The following is a 24560-nucleotide window of genomic DNA, read 5'->3' on the forward strand; positions in this document are numbered from 1 at the left end:
AGGACTTGCGCTTGTTTGTTTAAAAATTTACTACTCAATTACAATAATCAAAAGAGCGTGGTACTGCCATAAGGATAGGTATACAGATCAATAGAATAGAATTAAGAGTCCAGAATAAATCCATACATCTTTAGATAATTTACATTTTTTTCTTCCAAGATTTTATTTAAATTCAATTTAGTTACCATACAGTATAGTATTAGTTTCAGGAGTAGAATTTAGTGATTTATCACTTACATGTAATACCTAGTTCTCATCATAATAAGTGCCTTCCTTAATGCCCATCACCCGTTTAACCTATCCCCCCACCTATCTCCCCTCAATCTCTACAGTTAAGAGTCTCTAATGGTTTGCCTCCTTCTCTATTTTTATCTATTTTTCCTCCTTTCCCCTATGTTCATCTGTTTTGTTTCTTAAATCCCACATATGAGTGAAATAATATGGTATTTGTCTTTCTCTGGTTGACTTATTTCACTTAGCATAATATCCTCTAGTTCTATCCATGTTTGTTGCAAATGCCAAGGTTTCATTCTTTTTGATGGCTGAGTAATATTCCATTATATATACTAGAATATTATATATATGAATGGAATATTCTATATACACACCCCATCTTCTTTATCCATTCATCAGTTGGTGGACATTTGGGCTCTTTCCATAATTTGGCTATTGTTGATAGCTGTGTTATAAACATTGGGGTGCATGAAACACTTTGAATCAGTATTTTTGTATCTTTTGGATAAATACCTAGTAGTGCCATTGCTGGGATGTAGAGTAGTTCTGTTTTTTTATTTTTTGAGGAACCTCCATACTGTCTTTCAGAGTGGCTGCACCAGTTTGCATTCCCACCAACAGAGCAAGAAAACGTCCCCTTTCTCGGCATCCTTGCCAATATCTGTTGTTTCCTGAGTTTTTAATTTTAGCCATTCTGACAGGTGTGAGGTGATTCATCAAGATAAAAATCTTCTGCACAGCAAAGGAAACAACCAACGACACTAAAAGGCAATCTATGGAATAGGAGAAGATATTTGCAAATGACATATCCAATGAAGGGCTAATATCCAAAATCTATAAAGAACTTATCAAACTCAACACCTACAAAATAAATAATCCAGTTAAGAAATGGGCAGAAGACATGAATAGACATTCTACAAAAAAGTCATGCAAATGGCTAACAGTCACATGAAAAAATGCTCAATATTACTCATCATCAGGGAAATACAAATTAAAACCACAATGAAATGGCCAATTGACTTTTAACAAGGCTACTGGACCCATTCAATGGGAAAAGGATAGTTTCTTCCATAAATGGTGCTGAGACAATTGGATACCCATATACAAAAGAATGAATTTGGAACTCTATTTCATATAATATACAAAAATAAGTAAAAATGGATCAGATATTTAATAAGAACTAAAACAATAAAAGCCATATAAAATTTTAATACTATGTTTCCTTAAGGAAAATGTGGAAGTAGATCTTCATGATCTTGGAATTGTCATTTTTTTCATACAACATCAAAAGCATAGATACATAAAGAAGTAAATTGTACTTCATAAAAACTTAAAACCTTTAGGTTGCCTGGGTGGCTCATTGGTTGAGCCTTCGGCTCAGGGCATGCTCCCAGGATCCTGGGATCATGTCTCACATTGGGCGCCCTGCAGAGAGCCTGCTTCTCCCTCCAGAATGCTTTCTGGAGAAAATTGCTCTTGATAGAGCAATTCACATACTAAGGTATTGAATTTTTAAAGAAATATTACTTTTTTAACTGGCAAAATAAATGATAAAAAAAGCAAAACTTGCAAAACATTACTCCTAAGATATTAATTATACTATGAAAATACAGCAATTGAACACTATTAGATTATTTATATAATGTATAATAAAATTAAATGGAGGTTCCTTGGGTGGCTAAGCTGGTTGAGCGTCTGCCTTTGGCCCAGGTCATGATATCAGAGTTCTGGGATCAAGTCCCACATCAAGCTTCCTGCTCAGCAGGGAGCCTGCTTCTCCCATTCTCTCTGGTGCTCCCCGTGCTTATGGTATCTCGTAGCTATCTCTGTCTCTTTCTCTCAAATAAATAGATAAAATCCTTAATTTTAAAAAAATAATTAATTAATTAAATTAAATGCAGTGGCATTGAGTTCACATTCCTTGGTAAAACAGCCTTCTTGTGTAATTCTGTTTTCCTTCATGGGAACCAATCCCCTTCTGTACAAGAGGGAGGAATTTAGCCAGTGTCAGGGGCAAGCCAATAATGGCTTCTGACATGGAACTGTCTCAGGGGTATTACTTGTCTCCTCTGTCCCATAGTGGGGTCATTCCAGTCACTACAGATGGTGGCACAGTTTGTAAAATACATGAAGGTGCCTGTTCTAGGAATCAAGTTGGGGCTGAAATTAGGATCAACAATCTGTCCCTCTTGGGGAGTTGGGGGCCAAAGGGAAGAGAGGCAGCTTCTCCCTGGAACTCGGTTCCTTGGCGGGGATACGCTTGTTAGGATCACGCTGGAGATGAGAGAGAAAGAGGGAACGGTGAGACATGAAGGGCCTTTGAAGTTTCCCTTTGGAGATTTCTATTCTCCTGACTTTGTACTCTCCTAAATTTCCTATCACTTTGTGAATGAATGCTCCCGACCTGAGGGGATTCCCAAAGACTTCGCTTTGGCCTTCGAATCTTATCTGTCAGCAACCTGCAGTCTGGGATTGCCTCCCTCCTACAGCTTCATGAGTGTCTCAACCCTTCATTATCTTCCTTCCAAATATTCCAATCAGCCATATGGACTCTGTGTCTTTAGTGTTTTCTCTTTTGGTTCAGCTCAGCCAAATATCTTCCTAATATACTTAATTTGCCTAATAAATGGCTTCCATGATGCCACTCCTCTATTGAGTCTTTGGCAGAGCATCCTCAGGGCTTCTAATGTTGGGCTCACACTTAATGAGCATTCAAGGCCTTCCACAGTCCATTGCCACCTGCCTTTCTGGAGTGTTTCTGGACTCCACTTCGAGCCTTTGCTCCAGCCCAATAGCTCTCCCTGCCATCACATGTCTTCGCCATGTTCCTTCCTATGCTGCTATCACCACTCATCTGCCTCCACCTCCTGCAATTCTACTTTTCTGTCGAGCCCAGCTCATTTCCCAAGTTCTTAATGAAGCCTTCCAGAGTTCATCTTAGGAGAAGTGATCTTTCTTTTCTGGCAAATTTCATGTCATTTAAGGTCTGTGCCTTTCATTTATCAGACATTTTCTTGTACTACAGTAATGTATGTAAATTTTTTTTTTTTTTTTTTTGGAAATGTTCTTTATACCATGAAGAATTATAGTGTCCTGGGAGGCAGAAACTGTGGTGTTTTTTTTTTTTTTTATTTAAATTCAATTACTTGGGGCACCTGGGTGGCTCAGTAAGTTAAATGTCTGCCTTCAGCTCAGGTCATGATCTCAGAGTCCTGGGATTGAGCCCCATGTTGTGTCCCTGCTCAGTGGAGAGCCTGCTTCTTCCTCCACTGCTCCCCTTGCTTGTGCTCCCTCTCTTTTTCTCTCTGTGAAATAAATAAATAAAATCTTTAAAAAAATAAGTAAAAAATATATTCAATTACTTAACATATAATGTATCATTAGCTTCAGAGGGAGAGGTCAGTGATTCGTCAGTCTTATATAACACACAGTGCTCATCCCACCGCGTGCCTTCCTTTATGTCCACCACCCAATTACCCCATCCCCCCAACCTGCTCCCCTCCAGCAACCTTCAGTTTGTGCCCTATGATTAAGAGGTTGTCAAGGACGATGCTTTTCATAAAAATAATGTGGAGGTATGATTTAAAAAATTTTTAATTTTCTCCTCTTGAAATATCTTTCTCAGGGGCTATTGGAAATTTTCCTGCTTTTGTATCTGACTCTCCTTTTCTTTTTATATTCAAGTTAAGAACTGGTCCATGTTTAAAAAAAGAAAAGAAGAGAATAAGTTAAGAACAGGGCTTTGGCAGAGTCAGGACTTGATGCTACTGGGAAAGCAATATTCTCCCAGAATATTCTCCCAGAATGAAGAAAAATGCTTTGCAAAGCAAAGCTCCAGGAAAAAAGTTGACGGAGCTGGGAAGCAGTCCTGGGAATGCACATTGGCCTGCAACTCCATCCTCTCCAATATGCCCTTGGTCAGTCCCTGATTAGGAACTTCACAAGGGCAGATGGTCATCCTCCCAGCAGAAAAGTGGGGATGGTCTGAGTGGGCAGGAAGTGGGAGGCACAATCTGTTTCAGAATGATACTCAGCATGTCATCAGACACATCCTTTCCTTGTGGCCTTCTATGCCCCATTAAGCACTTGTTGAATGAACATCTTGTTTTTTTTTCAAGTGTCAGAATGTGTCATAGAGGCTGTATCCTATCCTTATACTTAAATAATTGGGAAGCAGGAATCAAAGCAGACAAAGACTGTGTTGTATTTAGTCTTTCATCAGGCTTCAAAATAAACCCAGAGATTTACTTTGTGTCCATAAAGTGCCGCCCAGGGATCCCAAGTATTATTTTCATAACGATTTCAATTCTTTATCTGGATTTTCTATTTCAGAATGGACTCGAAATAATTCAGAACACCCTGTACTAAGTAAGTAGCAAACTAGTCCAACAAAATTAAGAACAGTAGATTATTTGGTGGTCAGAGAAATAATAGAAGTTGCGTTTTCCCAATTGAGTGTATTTGTTTGCATTAAGTTATCTATGTGGGAACCTTCCTCCTTATTTCTATCTATACCCGTCCCCCAGACAGCTGTGTTGGTCATCTTGGTAATGACTTGGCTGCTGTCCAAATCCAAGCAGCAGCTGCAGCATGAACAATACAGCATTTGTTACCACTCTGAATTATCTAACCACTGTTTTCCTACCCTCAGTAGCTCCTGACCACCTTTACCTCAAACCAAACACATGCGGAAGAAAATAGAAAATGATGTTAATATAACTATAAATAAAAATTTCCTGTGTAAAAAGTCAACATATATACAGAATTAATGATGTGTAATGTATTATATTTTTCTATTCTGCTGTGATTCATGTTTCTAATTTTTTTTTGTGATCTATTACGCTGTTTCATGACTCATCAATGAATTGCAACCTACCACGGACAAACAGAACCTTAATAGAGGTTAACATTGATCATAGTAATGAGCACCAGCTGTATGTCCAGCAAGGCACATTTGGCAATAACAAAGATATCTTGGGATAAGAAAAGTACTTAGTATTTGGAGATCCCAAAGAGTTATGAGACCACAAAAAGCCATTGTGTGAAGGCAACTAGATTTTAGTATCAGAAACATGTTGGCTTGAGTCCCAACTGCAACTCACTAGCTCTCTGGCCTTGGGCGATCTGAACAATAATACTTTTATCAAGGCATGAAACTGGATAAAAATAAAGTCTTCCTTACTTTCCTTTAGTGGTGAATATGACAGTTAAATAAGACAATGTCAATGAAAGAGCTTGTGAAGTGCTTTCTGAGAGCAGTTTATGGGTATTTTTAGAGGGGATTAATCCTTGTAGAATAAAAAATTCTTACAAAAGATGAATTATAACCCAGAGCCACCCACATATATATGCCCATCAATAAGGCAAGATGTGAGTGATGACAGTGAGGCCCAGGGTTCTTGCAGAAAGCTTCCAGAAGAGAAAGAGAAGCTGGAAATATCTCCTTCATTTAAGTTGTGATGATGCAGAAGGGATTACTGATCCTATTATATCTCCAATTTCTTAACTGTCTTTAGCATTGACTCACATTTCAGATACAACCAGTGCCTCAGGACCACCTTCCACAGAAGTGATGGAGAACAAACATTGGATGCTTTATAGTTTGCTTCCTTTGGGGGCATTGCCTCTTCTCATTACCTGTTTCTACCTATTCTGCTGTCTTAGAAGGCACCAAGGTGGGTTTTATTTTCTACCTTCTGCTATGTGCCACACCTTTGGGGTTCACTTATTAGGGTTGATTAATTTTTAGTTGGCTCCTGTTGTTTTCTTTCCTGATATCCTGTGAGGAACCATGGATAATATCCTCGGGGACAACTCATCGTTCTACCAAAAAGACAGATGGGTTAATTCAGGTCCCTCCCAGTCACGGTGAAGCATCATCATCACAGCACAGTGCTCCAGGCAGGGGTTGTGATTAGGAGGGCAGATGGCTAGGACTTACCCATTCTACTTAGGTGAATCTTTTTTTTTTTTTTTTTTTTTACTTAGATGAATCTTAAATTTATTAAACAAGAAACTATTCTAAACTTTAAGGGTATTGAAAGAGAACTAATCTCTCAAGTCCATTTGTCTGATTTGAGTTAGTCTCATCCCCTTTTTCATAGCCACATGCCATCATGCCTTGTCTCAATGAAGACCAAATATCCCCAAAGGACACCGCCACTGGCATGCAAATGGGTGGACATGGGTGGGGGAGCATCCCACCTATGCTCTAGACACTGAACTCCAACCTAGCAGTCTGATTCTAGAAACTATATTCTTACCACAACCTTAACTTACAGGCAATTGGGGAAGAATTTTGCGTTGTTCTTTACTCTTCTTGGTTTCTTATTTTTTGTTTTTGAATTCCAGCAGAACAAAAGAAGCCTTCTGATACAGCAGGAAGGGAAATTAACGTGGTATGTTCTATATGTCTACTAAAACAAATGCAATCTAGGTTATACCATGTTAACCTTAATATATTATTTCAAATTTAATAAGGCTATGGAACACTTTACCCTGTGCCAGGAGCTGTCCAAATGCTCTCTATATATTGACTTAACTTTATAAAATGTGTTTATTTTACATTTACCTCCATCATGGCCACCTTTAAACAGTTCATGTTTAAAATGTTTCAACATCTTAGCTGGTGTAATCAGAGGAAGGCTGAACAGGGCCCTGTTGAATTTTCTTTTTAGTGGAGCTTGGATTGTTAAAATTCTTTGGATTGTAAAGATTCTTCAGGATTAACAAATCTCATAATAAGAGGTCTTTTGGAAGAACATGAGTGGCAGTGTAGAACTGAAGGAGAAAAGTCAGAGACTGGATATACAACTTTGCCTCTCTTCTTGAGCTGTTACGTAATTTCAGACTGCTCGTATATTCTTGAAAAAATACCTTAAAGTCTTTCTGGGAAAGAGTTGAGAGTTAATGAAAGAATGAACTGTATATTATCTCATAAAGTGATGTGTGATTTCTTCATAGATCACAAGCAGATAAAGAAGCATGACCATATGTATAATTATTATGCAAAACTCTCTTGTAATGAATGTGGGCTCATCAAGGAGGAGACTTCCCAGACAAAGCAAAGGGCATTTTGGAGGCAGGATCAAGTTTTCCCACAAGTTCTTGGAATATAAACTTAGGCTTTTTCTTTTGGGTTCAATGTTGTGTGAGTATTGGAACTCAAAACAAACAAAATGAGGCAATATATTTCTGAAAACATTTTATGGAAGGTCTTCAGTTGAAAACAAATAATCATATGTTAGGCACTGCAAAGGAACGTGTGTGTGTGTGTGTGTGTGTGTGTGTGTGTGCATGTTTCAGAGTGTAAGGGTAGAGATGAAGAAGTAGTAAATTTCTCAAAAGTTCCAGAAATGTCAAAGGCAGATATAGCCAATAATTTTACATACTATATTAAATGACAGACTTCCCCATCAGGTTGCCCACTTTTAAATCAAACCAAATACATTCAACTTTGTAAACTCCTATTAAGTTTTTAGTAAGCAGCAGTAGGCAACATTTTGTTGGGGGCTACAGTTCTGTTTCTTCAAGTAAGAAAATTTTCTTTAAAAAATTTGTTTATTCATGAGAGACACAGAGAGAGGCAGAGACACGGGCAGAGGGAGAAGCAGGCTCCCTGCGGGGAGCCCGATGCAGGACTCGATCCCAGGACCCCAGAATCATGAACTGAGCCAAAAGCAAATGCTCAGCCACTGAGCCACCCAGGTACCCCAAGCAGGAAAATTTTCTTAAATGTTGTTTTCTTTCTTCCTGTAGTGAGAAACAATGAATTACATTCTGTTGCGATCAGAACTGAGATCCATGAAACCATTTAAAATGATAATCTAAATAGTTTCTTGTTGAAGTTAAGCCCAGGTTGATTAAAATGTAGTCATATTTCTTCCTGTGTAGGCTGGATAAATTATTTATGATCTGAAGTTGAATTCAAGAGGTATTCTCTGTGTGTGTAATTATTCGGGAATCTTATTTTAAGAAGTCTGTGTCTTTCACAGGAATTCAGAGCTCTGGTCCCATTTGAGTTGATCAGCATTTCAGAAAATAAGGTGATGTCATGTAGGTCTCTGAGACTAAAGGTTTCCTAGGAAGGGACTTGCATTGGAATCAGTGGGATTGAAATCCAAAGAAGAGAAAGGAACTGGTAAAAACAGGGCAGGTATATATAAAAGCCAAAGTTCTCGTCTTATTCCACAGTAGTCCCTGGAGGGTATAAATGTATTTGAATACTAAAAAACACTCAGCTGTCTATTTTTTAAGTGCTTTGTAAATGGTAAAATGCCATACAAATATACAGTAGGATAGCTGCTTTGGTGTTTGTCCTCTCTATTGACTACAGTATGGTGCACCAGCCTCTGTGGCTTCCACCCACATTGCTGAGGTGCCACAGGATAGGGTCAGCCACAGTGCACCATGTTTTCTTCTACCTCATTCATTCTAATTAAGTTTTTCATGGAAACCAGCCATCTTTTGGAAGGGAGCCTAGTAACTGAGTTGACAGACATAGACACATTGTAAAAGTATGACAGTAATCCTGTTGATATGTTGAGGATTTTTGGCTATTTATTAGGTCACATGACAGTTTTCTTCCTCAGTGCTTCTCTAGAGATTTTAATGAATAGAGGTTAGGGCATTTTTCAGCTGAGCCAAGAGACTGGATACGGTAAAACCTTGTTCAATCATTCAGCCTTAGTGTTATTTTCTGGGCAGCCACCTCACTGGAAGGAAGCAGGATACTCAGCAGCTAATGCTCAGCTTCTCAGGATAGGACCATACATGCATATATGGAGGAATTTGGCCAAGGAGCAGCAGGAGATGTACTACTTCACATATAAAAGAAGGACAACAAAGTTGCCTGACAAGGCATGTAGACTGTCAAAGACTGTGAACTCGATGCCTTCAAGGAGTTAGGCCAAACTTCAAGAACATAAATTGACTGACAGAACTGGGATTTAAAAATTGAAGTAACAACTTTTAGCATTAAAATGGGTCTCTTCAATAAATAAATAAATAAATAAATAAATAAATAAATAAATAAAATAGGTTTCTTCATTTTTATCAGGCAGCGTTCTTGAATAGCTGGAACTGTTCTGTGACTTCAACAGTGACTAATAATAAAGCATAAAATAACTACTCTGGAGGAACATAGTGGCCTTAAACCTTCCATCTTTTAGCAAGCAAGAATCTGCTAGTAGGTGTCAACAGTGAATACGAGGAAGAGTAAATTATTTCTGCTGATGCATTGGTTCAATGTAGCATGTACTCATAGTTTGCTGATTGTATGCACTATTGCATCCTTAGGTGGTATTTAAAGCAATCTTTTTTTCTCTTATAGGTTGATGTTCCCCAGCTCTTTAGGAATGAGCAATCTGAAGTGGGAACCAGGCAAAATCCCCAAACACTGCCGTCAGGGACTAGTACTTATGATAATGACCCTTGGCTTAGGGTCCAGGAAGAGACTGAAGTTTATTCTAACCCATGTCTGGAGGAAAACAAACAGAGCGTTGTTTATGCCTCTCTGAACCATTCTGTCATTGGAATAAATGCAAGAGAAGCAAGGAATGTGAAAGAAGCACCTACAGAATATGCAGCCATATGTGTGAGGAGTTAAACTCAACCCTGATCTCCAACCAGTGATCACTGAATGATCAGCATGTCGACACCATTATCTGAGCCCAACAGAATGTCAAATAATATTCTTCGACCTGAGAAGTTTCACTTTAAGGAGGCTCATGTTGGTGCTTAGGTCTTAAGGGTCCATAGGACAAATGACCAAAGTTCTCTCAGAAGTTCTGAGGGAACTTTTTTATATTATAGCCTTGAACAACAACACAAAAACCCTTCCCTCCAAAACTGAGTGATATTGTGAGTAGCAGGGTAGTAGAACATTTAAACTTAGCTACATCTTACCCAATGTACAAAGTTAATATATTTTTTGAGGATAAGAGACACATGTAGGCAAGAGAGATTTGTGTCATCTGGATCAGCTCACTACACTCTCTTGACAAAGAATGTCCCAATTTGACTAACACAACCATCAACAAAGTAATGATAGTATGTTTCTGGTTGTTCTTCCATCAGGAGAAAATTTCCTCTGTCCATCTCATACTAGGGTTTCTTAAATGTAAAGAAGAAATCATTTCAGACTTGATATAAGAAAAGAATGGAAAGAACAGATTGTGCAATAAAGATGTGGAATACACCAACTAATGTAGAGTAGATGTTCCCCTTCCCTGACGGACAAATGGTTTTATCTACCCTGTTACACTGCTAAGCAAACATAGGTATTAATGGAGTAATTAATGTGTGGTGCATTTATAAACAAGGTTGTGACTCAGTGTTTGGGTCACTTGGACTAATGTATATAAATGTGATGTAATGCTGCTGAATTAATATCCTTGTGGGTGTCTAAATAAACATAAAAATCAGTTAAAGTAAGTATTGTCAGGCAAGTGGAGATAGATAGCTTAAACTGCTTCATGGTTGACCTGATAGCACAATTAATGGAATAGAGAAAAGTCTGGAATATTTAGTTGGCCAGTACAGGTCACCAAACTTTCATTAAGCACATCTGTATCTTGCTGCTCTTCTTACTAAAGAGTCAGGGAACATCATACATAACGAAGTGGTATAGCTTCATAACAATTCATTTTAAAATATTGTAGTTGCAGCCACTTGAGTACAGCAAGAAGAGGTGGTTTTAAATTTTCTGAATTTCCAGAGTACTTGAGTCTGATTATTTCATAAATAGCCTACAAATTTATTCGACAACTTGAGGCTATTAGGATTCTCAGGTGCTGCTACTACATAAGGCAGTAGACCTCGTACAAAGTGGGCAGCAAAGGTTGGGATCCATTGGAACAAATATGTGAACTTCTGCACAAATGAATGTGGTGTGTGTGTGTGTGTGTGTGTGTGTGTGCATGTGTGCGTGTATTAGAAAGAAGACTAGGTGACTTACAGAAATGGTAAGAAGAGAAACTGACAAAATGGACATTCCATATTGGTTTCCTAAAAAGTTCAAGATACTAGAGCAAATGGGTCATTAAAGAAAATATATGAAAATAATGTTTGAAATGATGGGGATAAGAGTATGATATCTCATAGAATTTCTCATGCCGTAAAGATAAAACTGAGATTTTTGTGGTGGGGCTTCTCTTCCGTAACAATAGTGGCATTAAGATTTTGCCCCTTAGATTGGGATTATGAGCATTGGTTTAGAGTCAGTGTTATCTCTCCAGTATGATAGTGCTGTCCCTGGAATTTTGAGCAACTTGCTCTAGGTGGGCTCTTTCAGCCAAGCTGCATTTTATAGGCAACTACTTAAAAAGATATATTAGAATAACTGTTTGCGGTATTCTTAAATATAGAAACAGGAAGTATGGGAGGATACGTTTAGCTGCCCTTATCAGATAAACACACAGCTAAAGAGTTCTTTCATAATTTTCTTGAATTTAAGCAACAACATATTTCTGTCTATTTTTTAGGATATTCTTAGCATGTCTTATAGTAAAGATAATGTTGGTAACGATTTCATCTCTACAAATGATTTATTCTTACATTTGTACCATGCTGCCACAATTCCAAATCTTTTATGTTTCTATTGCTTATTAATAAAAGGTGTCAGAATTATATCTGTACTTCTCAAATAAATATATTTCAGTATTATTCACATGGCTTATTTCATTAACAATAGTTATTAAAACTTATTTGGAATCAATTTAGTATTAGTTTTTGTACTAAAAAAATGCATGTGGAAAAGTGATTGTCAAGCCTTATGGTGCTTAAAAACAGCCTCAAGAACTTGATAAACTTGATGACCAACTCCCGAGCGCTAAGAAATTCTGATTCAGAAGATCCAGAATATGGCTCTACAATCTTCAGAAGACACCCTAGATAATTTAATGCAGGTTTCCCCGTATAGAGGCTAGTTTGGCATATGTGGTTGATTTGATTACTTTTGCCTACCAATCAAGACTTTCTAGGCTCCAGAATTAATTCTCTGGCTGGATCCTGTCTATCTCTCTATGTGTGTGTGTATTTTAAGAGCAGTTTTAGGCTCAGTAAAGGTGAGTGGAAAGTACAAAGAATCCCCATGCGTTCCCGCGTTCCCTGCCCCTGTGCATGCACAGCCTCCTCCACCACCAACATCCTATACCAGAGTGGGACATGGTATATCTGTTACAATCAAGGAATCAACGTTGACACATCATTATCAACTGAAGCCCATAGTTTACATTAGGGCTTACTCTTGCTATTTTAATTCTATGGGTTTTGACAAATGTATGGTGACACGTGTCCCTTATTATAGTAATGTACAGAATAGTTTCACCTCCCTAAAACTCTACTGTGCTCTATCCATCCATCCTTCCCTCCCCCCAAACTCCTGGAATCCCCTCACCTTTTCACTGTGTCCAATGTTTTGCCTTTTCCAGAATGTCATATAGTTGGAATCCTATGTAGCCTTTGACTTCTCTCACTTAATAGTATGCATTTAAGGTTAGTCCATGTCTATTTATGTCTTGCTAGCTCATTTCTTTTTAGCACTGAATAACATCTCATTGTCTGGATGTAACAAAGTTTATTTGCCCAATCATCTACTGAAGGACATCTTGGTTGTTTCCAAAAGTTGGCGATTATGAATAAAGCTGCTCTAGTCGTCCCTCTGCAGGTTTTGGCATAAACATCAGTTTTCGACTTATTTGAGCAAATACTAAGGAACGTGATTGCTGGATCATATGGTAAGAGCATGTTTCCTTTAGTGAGAGACTGTCAAAATGCTTTCTAAAGTGGCTGCACCATTCTGCAGTCCCATTAGCAAAGAGTGAGAGTTCCTGTTGCTCTGCATCCTCGTCAGCATTTGTTATTGTCAGTGTACCAGATTTTGTTCATTTAAATAGGTGTGGAGAAATATCTCTTTGTCTTAGTTTGTAATTTCCTATTAACATATGAAGTTGATCATGTTTTTATATTCTTACTTGCCATCCATATATCTTCTTGGTGAGGTATCTATTCAGATCTTTCACCCATTTTTAAAATTGAGTTGCTTGTCTGCTTACTGTTGAGTTTTAAGAGTTGTCTAATTTGGATAGCAATCTTTTATCAAATACGGTTTTTGCAACTATTTTGTCCCACGTTTGTGGCTTGTCTTTACATTCTCCTAACAAACATATCATGTTAGCAGTTATTTGTTATGTTTGCTGCCATATTAGACTCTGGGCTTCTCACAAGTCAAGATTAGGTTATATTTCTTTTTAGTGTCTCATCCCAGTCCTTGGCACAAAGTAGAATTAAATAATGTTTAAAGGGTAGATGATATATTTGTGAAGTGGGTCATCTAATCCCTTGCTACTCAAAGGATGGCCTTCAAATTGGTAGCACGGGAACCCCCTGGGAGCTGTCAGAAATGCAGAATTTCAGGGATGCCTGGGTGGCTCAGCGGTTGAGCATCTGCCTTCAGCTCAGGGTGTGATCCCCCATCTGGGGATGAGTCCCACATCAGGCTCCCTGCAGGGAGCTTCCTTCTCCCTCTGCCTGTGTCTCTGGGTCTCTCATGAATAAAATAAATAAATAAATAAATAAATAAATAAATAAATAAATAAATATTTTTTTTTAAAAAAGAAAGAAATGCAGAATTTCAGTTTTTATCTACTAAATAAGAAATTGTATTTTTTTCACAAGAATGCTCAGATGATTTGTGTTATGATTGGTGTTATTTCCCCACCAGGAGTCAGGTGTGGCAGGAAGCCAACTTATATTCATGACAGACTCATTTGGAAAGTTCTATTTTAGGCAGGAACAGGAAGAGCCTCACCACCCAGCCCAGAAAGTAAAAATGGCAGGTGAGAAAGAAAACATTACTACTTTATAGAATATTTGCCCTGAATTTGAGAACACAGGAACTGAAAATCCTGTGTTAGAAATCAAGTGACAGGTTCAAAAGCAAGTTCTGGGGATTAATCTTTAAAAATCAGGCCCCATTCTGAAGTCAGTCGGGGTAAACGTTCCATGGGAATCGCTTTATCTGCAAACAATCTATGACCACATACTAAGCGCCTACTAGTTTGTTAGGTTCTGAAGTGACATGGTTGAGAAAGATTCCATTACTGCTCATCACTGCTTATAGCACGCTTCTATAGACGAAGAAGTAGAAACTGAACAAAAACAACAAAAAGTAATCTGATAGTTGAGGTGTTCTCAGTCCCCTGTCACTACCGGTCTTTGATCAATTGAAACATACGGAAGTCAGATTGAGAGAAAGGTTAGTATTAATGGTAATGGTACATTAGTGAGCATGGCTTGGGTCCAATGACAGCATAAGTTTCATACCAGTTCTTCCACTCAAATCTTGCTTGGCTTTGGACTTATATATACATAGGAAGAGTTAGATTTAAAAAGAAACACCCAACCAGCCATGTGGGAGATGTGTCTGTCTCAAGCCTTCCGAGTTGTAAATGAATGAGAGCCAGGGTTGTGATGACAGCCTCCTTAGCCTTTAATGCAAGGGTTCCATCCCAAAGTTAACTTGGTAAAAAGAGTGAGAGGTTCCGTTCATCTCTCCTCTTTCCATAAGAAGAAGTCTGCAAGGGAGTAGATCAGTGGAAGACCCTATTTCACAAGTTAAAGTAAAATATGAGGCAAGCAAAAGAATGATTCTTTTTTCCCTAATTTTGATAAGTGCCTGCTGGGTATTAAGTTACTAGAGGAAGTGACAGGATATGAGCCAAATTTTAGCTGTAATTGTCATCTAAATAATATATATGTAGTTACAAAGTGCTTTCCTCTATATTATACAAAACATTTTATGTACTGTGAGAGCTCAATTGCAACTATTTTCTCTATACTTCTTGGTTGTCCAAAATGTATGTAACTAACATGCTGATATGGTCATACACTTCACTTTTATTTTATTTTATTTTATTTTATTTTTTTTTAAGATTTTATTTATTTATTCATGATAGTCACAGAGAGAGAGAGAGAGAGAGGCAGAGACACAGGCAGAGGGAGAAGCAGGCTCCATGCACCGGGAGCCCGACGTGGGATTCGATCCCGGGTCTCCAGGATCGCGCCCTGGGCCAAAGGCAGGCGCCAAACCGCTGCGCCACCCAGGGATCCCTTCACTTTTATTTTAGACAATATTATAAACTTACTCAAGTCTTAATCAAAGTTTGACAATTGAGAAATAATTTTATTTGAGGTTAAAAAAAGGAGGGTTGGGATGGGCCAGAATTTTATCAGGTTAGAAACCTCCAACCTTCTCAAGCTACCCTTAAAATGTCTAAAAGTGATAATATCTCCAAACTGGACAACCACAGGTTGAATTGTTTTTCAAACTGCTGGGAATTTGTGTTTTCTTTGAGTGATACTCTATGTAGAGATTGGATCTCAAGTTTTATTTGAGTGATATTAATATGTAGTGTGTATCTCAAGGTAATAAGTGCAAATTAAATAATATTACCATGAATCTCTTCCAAGGAAGTAATCCTAGGAGAGTTGGATCCATAGTGGAGCTAGAGCCTATAGGTCGACTGCTATATTAAATTGAGTCTTGTGCTCCAGGGCTTTCTATGGTTCATAACCAAGCATTAATAATCGCTAGACAATATTTCACCTCTTGTGATTCTTGATGATCTTTTGACAATAATACTATTTATCCTAACAGATATCTGTTTACTATTTATTGAGTGCTTGTCTATGTGTTAAGCAATGTTCTAAGCCTTTTAAATGTATGACTTGCTCAACTCACATGATCACCTTATGGAGTAGGTAGTTGTCATACTCATTCCTCTGATCAGGAAACAGGCACCTAGTGGTCAAGTAACTTGTCCACGTTTATAGGGCCAATAAGTGGTACAATCTGGATCGCAACCTAGCAATCTGATTCCAGAACCTATGTTTTCTTACTGCAGCATCAACTTGAGCTTAAAGAAGGATTTGCGCTGTTCTAGACTCATTCTATTATGCCTTAGATCTATCTGCTGAAGCTGATCCAGAACTGTTGGATTAAACCCTGTAATCACTGCATAACATTGTGTAAGCTGGTGATGCCAGTTAGTAGTTCTGGGCTATTGAGAGAAGAAAGGAATTGTATCAGGCAAGGATTTCAAACTACATTGGAGAGTATTGCACTGATGCTGATGTCAAGGACAGATCATAAAATGGTCACCAGAGTAAGAATGTAAAGGATGATACAAAAACGGACAGGCCATAATGAGGATGTCAGTAATCCAAATAACAGTGACCAGAGATCAGGCCTGGGGTAGAAGACCAGCACAGGGCCCAGCAGCCAGAATGGAGTTGGATCTGTGCCAATTGCATTTGAATGTAGGAGTCTCTAACTTTGGTCTTACTCAGGCCTGGTCCCTGGGGTGGGCTCAAAACTGAAGATAAAAAAACAAGTGCACAGATTTGTGTGAAACTGAGGAATTAGAGAATCTGGAGGTTGCCGGCAACAGTGATGGGGACAGATATGGGGCTTGGGCAGACCTGACATTTCTCATCACGGCTCCATCTCCCCTCCCCTTGAGAAGCATCAATGTGTTGAAAAAACCAAGTAGACAACAGTGATGAAACCAAGAAAAAAAGGGCCCAGATGCTCAGGAGAAAATCACTGGACCAAAATTTCGGTTAAGGTAAGTCTCATTACTCCTGAGTTATAAAAGCACCTTGGTGGCCTTGGGAAAATCAGAAGGTGTCCCATTTGCTAAAACCCACATATCACAAAATATCTTAGTTTTCATCACTTTTAGCTGGCAACTCTTTTAAAAATATGCTAACCGTGTGGTTTATGATTCTCCAGGAGGCTAGAACAACCTCTGAATTCAAACTGTTAGGTTTTGTCGTAAAAAAGGTACTGCCCTATTCTGCATTGCAAGTATCTCCAGGGTCTTACATCACTTCAGAAACCTCAAAAATGCTATTAGCAGAAGATGTAACATATCTACACACATACACATGCATATATATATACACAGACATATACATATAAATATATACATGTTTGAAAATGAAAACAAAAATTAATTAATTTTATCATTTGTTAATTTAATTTTTATGGGTACTGCTTGGAGGGGGGAAAAGAATAGTGTGGAATAGTCAAGAATAGAAATGAGACTTTCAGTGAATGTAGGTTGATACAGGGTTTTAATTTTAAATCTGGATCATGAAAATTAGTTACATAGTTAATAACAATACATAAAGAAAAAAAATGCCCCCAAATTGAAAACAGACTGAATCAAGCTTATGCATCAGATTGATAACCATGCATATAAAATAATTATGATACGTGACTTGATCAGTATTTCAACTATACATCCCTGCAGATTATAAGAACAAAAAGAACCATATAGATACTTTAATCTGCATTTGGTATTATTCATAGCTACACTGATATTCTTGTTTTAAAAATAAATATGTGGGGGCACCTTGATGGCTCAGTTGGTTAGGCATCTGACACTTGATCTCAGCTCAGATCCTAATCTCAAGATTGTGAGTTCAAGTCCTGTGTTGGGCTCCACATTGGGCAGGGAGCCTACTTCAAATACACACACACACACACACACACATACATACATAAATGTTAAAAAATTAAATATGTGGAAAACACAGGATAAAGCAAATATATAATTATGTTAGTATATTTAGAAGAAAAAGTTTTCCTGTACAACAAAATTTAAATTAAAGATGTTCAGAATCCTGAAATCTAAGTTTTGAGTTAGAAATCTAAGCATAAAATCATGATTTTTTTCTATTAAAAACTATTTCAAATCTGACTACTGAAACAAAGCAACATGAGAAACATGTAAAGAAACATAGGACACATTTGAAATCCTATTTCTAATTTCTTTAAAAGATAGTTGACTGTTTAAAGAAAAATAATAACGTAATGTGAATTTTATAGAACATGTAGAAGTAAAATATAGGCCAGTAACAGTCCAAAGAATGGGTAAGTGGTAAATGGAAGTATTAAAATACAGGGTGATAAGTTAGTGATGCAAATTAAAATCCCTAGAGCAATCACTACATTTATTTTTTATTTTTTTCTAAAGATTTTATTTGTTTATTCATAAGAGAGACAGAGAGAGAGAGAGAGAGAGAGAGAGGCAGAGACACAGGCAGAGAGAAGCTCCATGCAGGGAGCCTGACATGGGACTCAATTCCAGGACTCCGGGCTCACACCCTGAGCCACCCAGGCGTCCCAATCACTAAATTTTCAATAAATAACTCAAGCTAAGGAGCCAACAAAGGAGATAAAAATAGAATATTAAATACTCAATAGAAGTCAAGAAAGAAGGAAAAATGGACAGAAAACATATAGGACAAGTAAATACAAGCATTAAGATAGTAAACTTAAACCCAATTCCAATTAGTTAGAAACTTTCAAATTGAAAAAAAAAAATAAAAGCAGGGGGGCACAGAGGTGGCTCAGTGGTTGAGCATTTGCCTTCAGCTCAGGTCGTGAGTTTCTATGAAATGCACTTTAAGTAAAACTATGTAGGTTAAAAGTAAAAGGGTAGAGAGAGATATCACACAAACATCCATCCCAATAAAGCTGTAAAGGCTGCGTTATCATTGAATGTACGAGCACTGGGTGTTACTCTGTATGTTGGCAAATTGAACACCAATAAAAAATAAATTTATTATTAAAAAAATAAAGCAGATGTTCAGAAATAGAAAAAAAAGAATGTACAACTCAAGATTAGGAGTTTGTCAGAGATAAAGGACGCTTCAGAGTAATGGAAGAGTCAGTCTCTCAAGTAGGAAGGACAATTCTAAATGTGTACGAATTTCATAGTAGAGCTTCAAAATACATGAAACAAAAACTGAGAGATTTAGGGCAGGAGTAAACAGATCTGCAATTTAAATCTCAGTTAAGGGGCACCTGGGTGGCTCAGTTTGAGCACCTACCTTAGGCTCAGGGCGTGATCCTGGGGTGAGTCCCATGTCGGTGTCCCCACAGGGAGCCTGCTTCTCCCTCTGCCTGTGTCTCTGCCTCTCTCTCTGTGTCTCTCATGAATCAATAAAATATTTTTAAAAAATAAAAAAATAAAACCTTGAACCGCAAAGCTAATGATATCAATCCCTGGGGCTTTTGGACGATGACTAGGGTGAGGAGGGAGCCCTCCTGAATGAGGGCAATGCCTTATAAGAGAGACCTCGGAGAGACCTACCTCCCTTCCACCATATGAGGATACAATGTGCAGTCTGCAACCTGAAGACAGCCCTGCCCCAACCATGCTGTGACCCTGATCTTGGACCTCCGGCCTTCAGAGCTGGGAGAAATCAATGTTCATTGTTTACAAGCCAGTTAATGGCATTTTGTTATAGCAGCTTGACTACACTAAAACAAACAAGGATGTTTCATACAAGATAAAACTCTTATCCCCATTTAAATGTACAGATTCAACAACAGGAAGTGACAGATGCTTCTCTCTTTTGGTAAACCATTTCAATGGAGAAGTGAAATTATCAGTTTAAAGAGTGAGGCTTTGTAAGCGTGAATAGGAAGTCAAATCCACCTGATGGACGTGTTTGATGCAGGCTGCTCTAGGAGCCTGGCCAGAGCCTTCTCCTGGGCCTCTTCCCATCATATCTATTGGAATGTTCAGCTGGGGATGGTCAAAGCAGGTGGCTTCGTGGATATAAACTGCCAGCCATCTGTACCTTTATTGTACCTGCTGGGACACATGCGGGGAAGGGAATGGCTTCGCCTAGATCTCCTGGCTAAATATGGCAGAGGGATTATGTGAAGGACGGGACCTCAGACAAACCTAATACCTGAACTTAAAGGACGAGCTTCAGAAGTTGGTCTTGGTTTCGCCTGATGGAAACGTCTTGGGGTTGCTTTATACCAGTTGTCTACACATGGTGAGGGGGTAGGCCGGTAAGCTAGAAGGAGTCAGGCAGGGGGAGGGCCAAGGGGCTCTGTAGTCTATTCCTGGCTCACAACTCCAACAACTGCAAAGATTGCTTCTCAATCTCCGTAGATTTCTCACTCACAGGGGGCAGAACCACGGCAGGGGCATGCCGCTAGTGGGCCATCTGCAGGGCCTGTGTGCCATGTACCCATCTCCGAGCAATTTAGAAACTTGTTAGAACTCTTCAGTGTTCTTTGAATGGTTGTTTTCACCTCTGCACTAGGTCTTCCTGGTTCTTAGACATCGATTTAGATTCATTTCTTGGGCAGCTGGAATATACCAATATATATATACCATATATATACCAATATATATATTGGTAAGGTAAGTGAGTGATACAGTTTTTGAATCCTCCCACATCTGAGAGTCTATTTCTCTTGTCACATGGATGGATGGTAACTTGGCCTTCTTAGGTAATTTTTTTTTTTTTTTTCAAAATGGTCCAGCTACTGTTTCATTTGCTTCCGACATTGAGTATTATGGGAACAGTCTGTTGTAAATACAATTCTTTTTCCCTTTTAGGTAACTTTTTTTTTTCTTTTTCCTGACTAGAAAATTGCAGAAATTTTTCTCTATCCTTGAAATTCTGAAATTCAAATAGCCATATATCTTTGACTCTCCTCTACCTCTGAAATCTCAACTAAAAGCATGTTTTTCTTCTTGGATCTCTCCTCTGTTTTCCTTATCTTTTGGCTAATAATATTTGGTGTGTTTTCCCTTTTCTTTGAGTTGTGGATAATTAGTTCTACATGTTTTTTAATTCATTGGTGTGGCAATCCTGGTCACTACCTCTGCTCTTTTTTTAAATTTTAAGTTAAACCTTTGTAGAAGTAAAACATTCATAGAAGAGGGAAAAGGCAAAAATAAGTAAGTACAAAGATTGTTGAGTTTGAATTAATGAGTTTTGTAATCAGTACCCTTTCAGACTGAGAGACAGAACATGGCCAGCATATCAGAAGCTCCCCTAATGTTTCCTGCAAGCAATACCCCTGCTCCCCAAGGGAACCATCCCTACTTCTTACACCATATACTAGTTGTTCATATATGGAGAGGGGGTAGCCAGTTTTAATGCTTTTAAACTTGATACAAATAGAATCACACAGTATATATACATTTTAGTTTAATGTCAAGAACTGTAAAAGGTCTAAGATTTTACCTTACTTGCAAGTTGACAAGTTAAATCTGCTATAGTTTCATGGGTGCTGTGGGAAGACAGGAGATACCTGGACCAGAGAAAAAGGTGTTCTCATTCATGGCACAGCAACAACACGAGCATCAGCATACTTGTGTGAGTTCCCCCAGACCCCCAAGCCCAAAGGATGATGAGGATGTGCCCAGATGGATGCCTGTGCAATCAGCGGGAACTCCAAACTTGAGTAACCTGATCCCTTTGCTCTGGGGGCAGACATTATCTCTCTTCCAAGGCTGTTTGCTATACATATATCCCTGAGAAAGAATTAGAAAAGTCCACTTCTTTTTAAATCAAAACTAGATTATCTCCCATGAGAGAAAGAGCTTTAGAAAGTTTTTCTTTGGGACACCTGGGTGGCTCAGCGGTTTAGCACCTGCCTTTGGCTCAGGGTGTGATCCTGGAATCCTGGGATCAGTCCCACATCGGGCTCCCTGCATGGAGCCTGCTTCTCCCTCTGCCTGTGTCTCTGCTTCTCTCTCTCTCTCTCTCTCTGCCTCTCATGAATAAATAAATAAAATATTGAAATAAAAAAAGAAAGTTTCTCTTTGACAGCTCTATTGATTGATAAAAAGCTCAACAGACTAAGAAAATGGTCTTAGTGAAAATAAAAATAACAGAAGTGATTTAAGTCTACCTTTTCCCAAGTGGCTGTTTTGGCTCTGCTGTTTTACAATCCTGAGCCACAGGTCCTAGAGCATCAGAAGGTCCCCTGGGTATTTGGGACCTAGAGGAATTGGAGGATTAGGCTGTGAGGCCTCAGGGATCTGGAGTCACAGGTGGATCTGATTTAGCTTTCAAAGCAGCCAACCCCAAGCACCCCAAATCACAGCAGGACATTTGCAAGTTGTCTCTTTTTAAAAGTTTGATTTATCTTTTTAAAAACATAACTGCAGTTACTTAATTGATTCTACAGCTGCTCTTACTGAATTCTGATAGAATTATATTTCCTAAAATAGTGTTTTTGAATGTAGATAATTTAAATATAATTCTTGTGAATGTTTCCTTTTCATTGGCTCTGCTAGAATTAAATAATATGTGTTATATGTTGATTGAATTAATGAGTCCACTGATACTCAAACCATAATTAAAATATGACATGAAGGTATTTGAAATAATAAAAACCATTCATCTAGGCTATGAGTCATAAGAAATCCGTAAAAGTAACTTAATATGTACTTCAACAAATTTTGATTGACTCTAAAAATAACACACAAAAAATTAAAAAAACAAAAATATCACCACTACCCTTAAACCTACTATTGTTTTTATTAGTTTATTAAATTACATTCAGAGATTAGGAGAGTTGACATTTTACAAGAATCATTTCTTATTTTGTAATTTAGATTTCATCTATAATTTTGTTTCTGCTTTTCTTTGCTATTTAAAATGGTTTCTCGAGGCACCTGGGTGGCTCAGTTGGTTAAGCATCAGACACTTGATTTTGGATCGGCTCACATCATGATCTCAGGGTTGTGAGATCAAGCCCCATGACAGGCTCTGTGCTCAGCCAGGAGTCTGCTTGGGATATTTTTCCCCTCTACCTCTCCTCTGCCCCTCAATCCCTTGAGCACACAGGCTCTCTCTCCTTCTTGCTCTAAAATAAATAAATAAATAAATAAATAAATAAATAAATAAATAAATAAATAAATAAATAAAATCTTTAAAAATAGAATAAAATAAAAACAGTTTCTAAATTCTAGTAGTTAAATTTTTTAACTACATAAGATTAAACCTTTAATTGTACATATCATATACCATTATGAAGACCTTATCATTATGCATACGATCTCCAATGGAATTCTTTACTAACCAAGCATCAAGAAACCAGCAACTCATTTACATAAGACCCTTCTCCACAGTTCTATAATGGAAAGCGGCATCTGGTATTTTCTTCAGAAACTTCCTATTTAAAATCTCCAATTTTCTCTTAACTATGACATAATCAGGAACTGATGACAGTCAGCCCACAATCACCCTTAACTGTAGTGGCTTTCACCTGATATGTTTAAAATTAGGGTGGGCAAGGGCTGTCAATAGGTAAACATCTGTAGCGAGACTTCAAATAATTGTTATCAGCAGTATTTTCTGTAAGATGTTACTTAATTAATTAATGCCTAATGGACACAAGAATTTTACATACAAATATCAAATATTATCTGATAATACATACGCACACAAACTATTATTCATGTTCATACATAATACACATATACCAGCAAATACACATGTAGTGATAATCTTGGATGTAAGTTCGCTGATTGTCACACCTACATGTACACATGTAACACACATATCCACTCAAATACACATGTAATACACATATACCCTCATAAATATACACATGCTCATATATGTATAATAAGCATGTAGATAACTACAAATTAAAATACTAATATACCTTAAATATAAATTTATGTTTGTAAATTTCACAAATTAAAAACAAAAGGCATAATAAAACTTATACTTCAATATTAAAATTTACAACCCAAATATGATAATTACTTGCTAACACTTGATTATCTTAGGGAGTTATATAAGTAATATAATACTGGGGAAGAAGAACGAGAAAAAAGTAATATAATATTTATTTTCTATGACAAATATTTAAATTTCATCATTAATTTTTTTTTCTATTTCAGTAGTTTGGATCTTTTTTTCAGAAGCATTTTAAAATGTATATAGACTGTTTTTCATTCTGTAGGTGTTGCCATAGCACTTAAACTCCTGACAGCCCTCATAAGAAGGATTTTCCATAATTAAAAAAAATGAGTCATATAGTTTAATCTGAATCTAAGTGCTGAAAATGTTATTTTATACCCATAAACATAGAAACTTGGTCTTGGTTCTTTTATTAGTATTACAGCTTTCAATACCCATCAACCTTTTTTTTTTTTTTTTTTAAAGATTTTATTTATTTATTCATGATAGTCACAGAGAGAGAGAGAGGCAGAGACACAGGCAGAGGGAGAAGCAGGCTCCATGCACCGGAGCCCGATGTGGGATTCGATCCCGGGTCTCCAGGATCGCGCCCTGGGCCAAAGGCAGGCGCCAAACCGCTGCGCCACCCAGGGATCCCCCCATCAACCTTTAAAAATACCCTTGGGTTTACAGAAGGTCAGATGGTCCTGGCCTCATACCCTCTTTGAAGTGGTTTATTACACCTTGCTCAACCACATTCCCATGGGAAACTACGGTGGTAAATTCTGGGCCAGCCACCAGAA

At 37.8% G+C, this 24560-nt stretch overlaps 1 protein-coding gene across 2 annotated transcripts in view; it reads left to right on the forward strand.

Moving 5' to 3' along the window:
- BTLA (B and T lymphocyte associated) overlaps positions 1-11898 on the forward strand; it is a 28312-nt gene extending 16414 nt beyond the window's left edge. Inside the window, exons 3-6 of one of the 2 annotated variants that reach the window (XM_072811660.1) lie at positions 4567-4602; positions 5769-5909; positions 6586-6632; positions 9566-11898. In XM_072811660.1, the coding sequence (XP_072667761.1) occupies positions 4567-4602; positions 5769-5909; positions 6586-6632; positions 9566-9841 (500 nt within the window). In that variant the 3' untranslated portion in view covers positions 9842-11898. The remainder of the gene's footprint in view (positions 1-4566; positions 4603-5768; positions 5910-6585; positions 6633-9565) is intronic. The other variant, XM_072811661.1, reaches the window with a different exon arrangement.
- The last annotated feature ends 12662 nt before the right edge of the window (positions 11899-24560 follow it).

This window comes from Canis lupus, chromosome 35 (assembly GCF_048164855.1).
Source record: "Canis lupus baileyi chromosome 35, mCanLup2.hap1, whole genome shotgun sequence".
Lineage (NCBI taxonomy): Eukaryota > Metazoa > Chordata > Mammalia > Carnivora > Canidae > Canis > Canis lupus.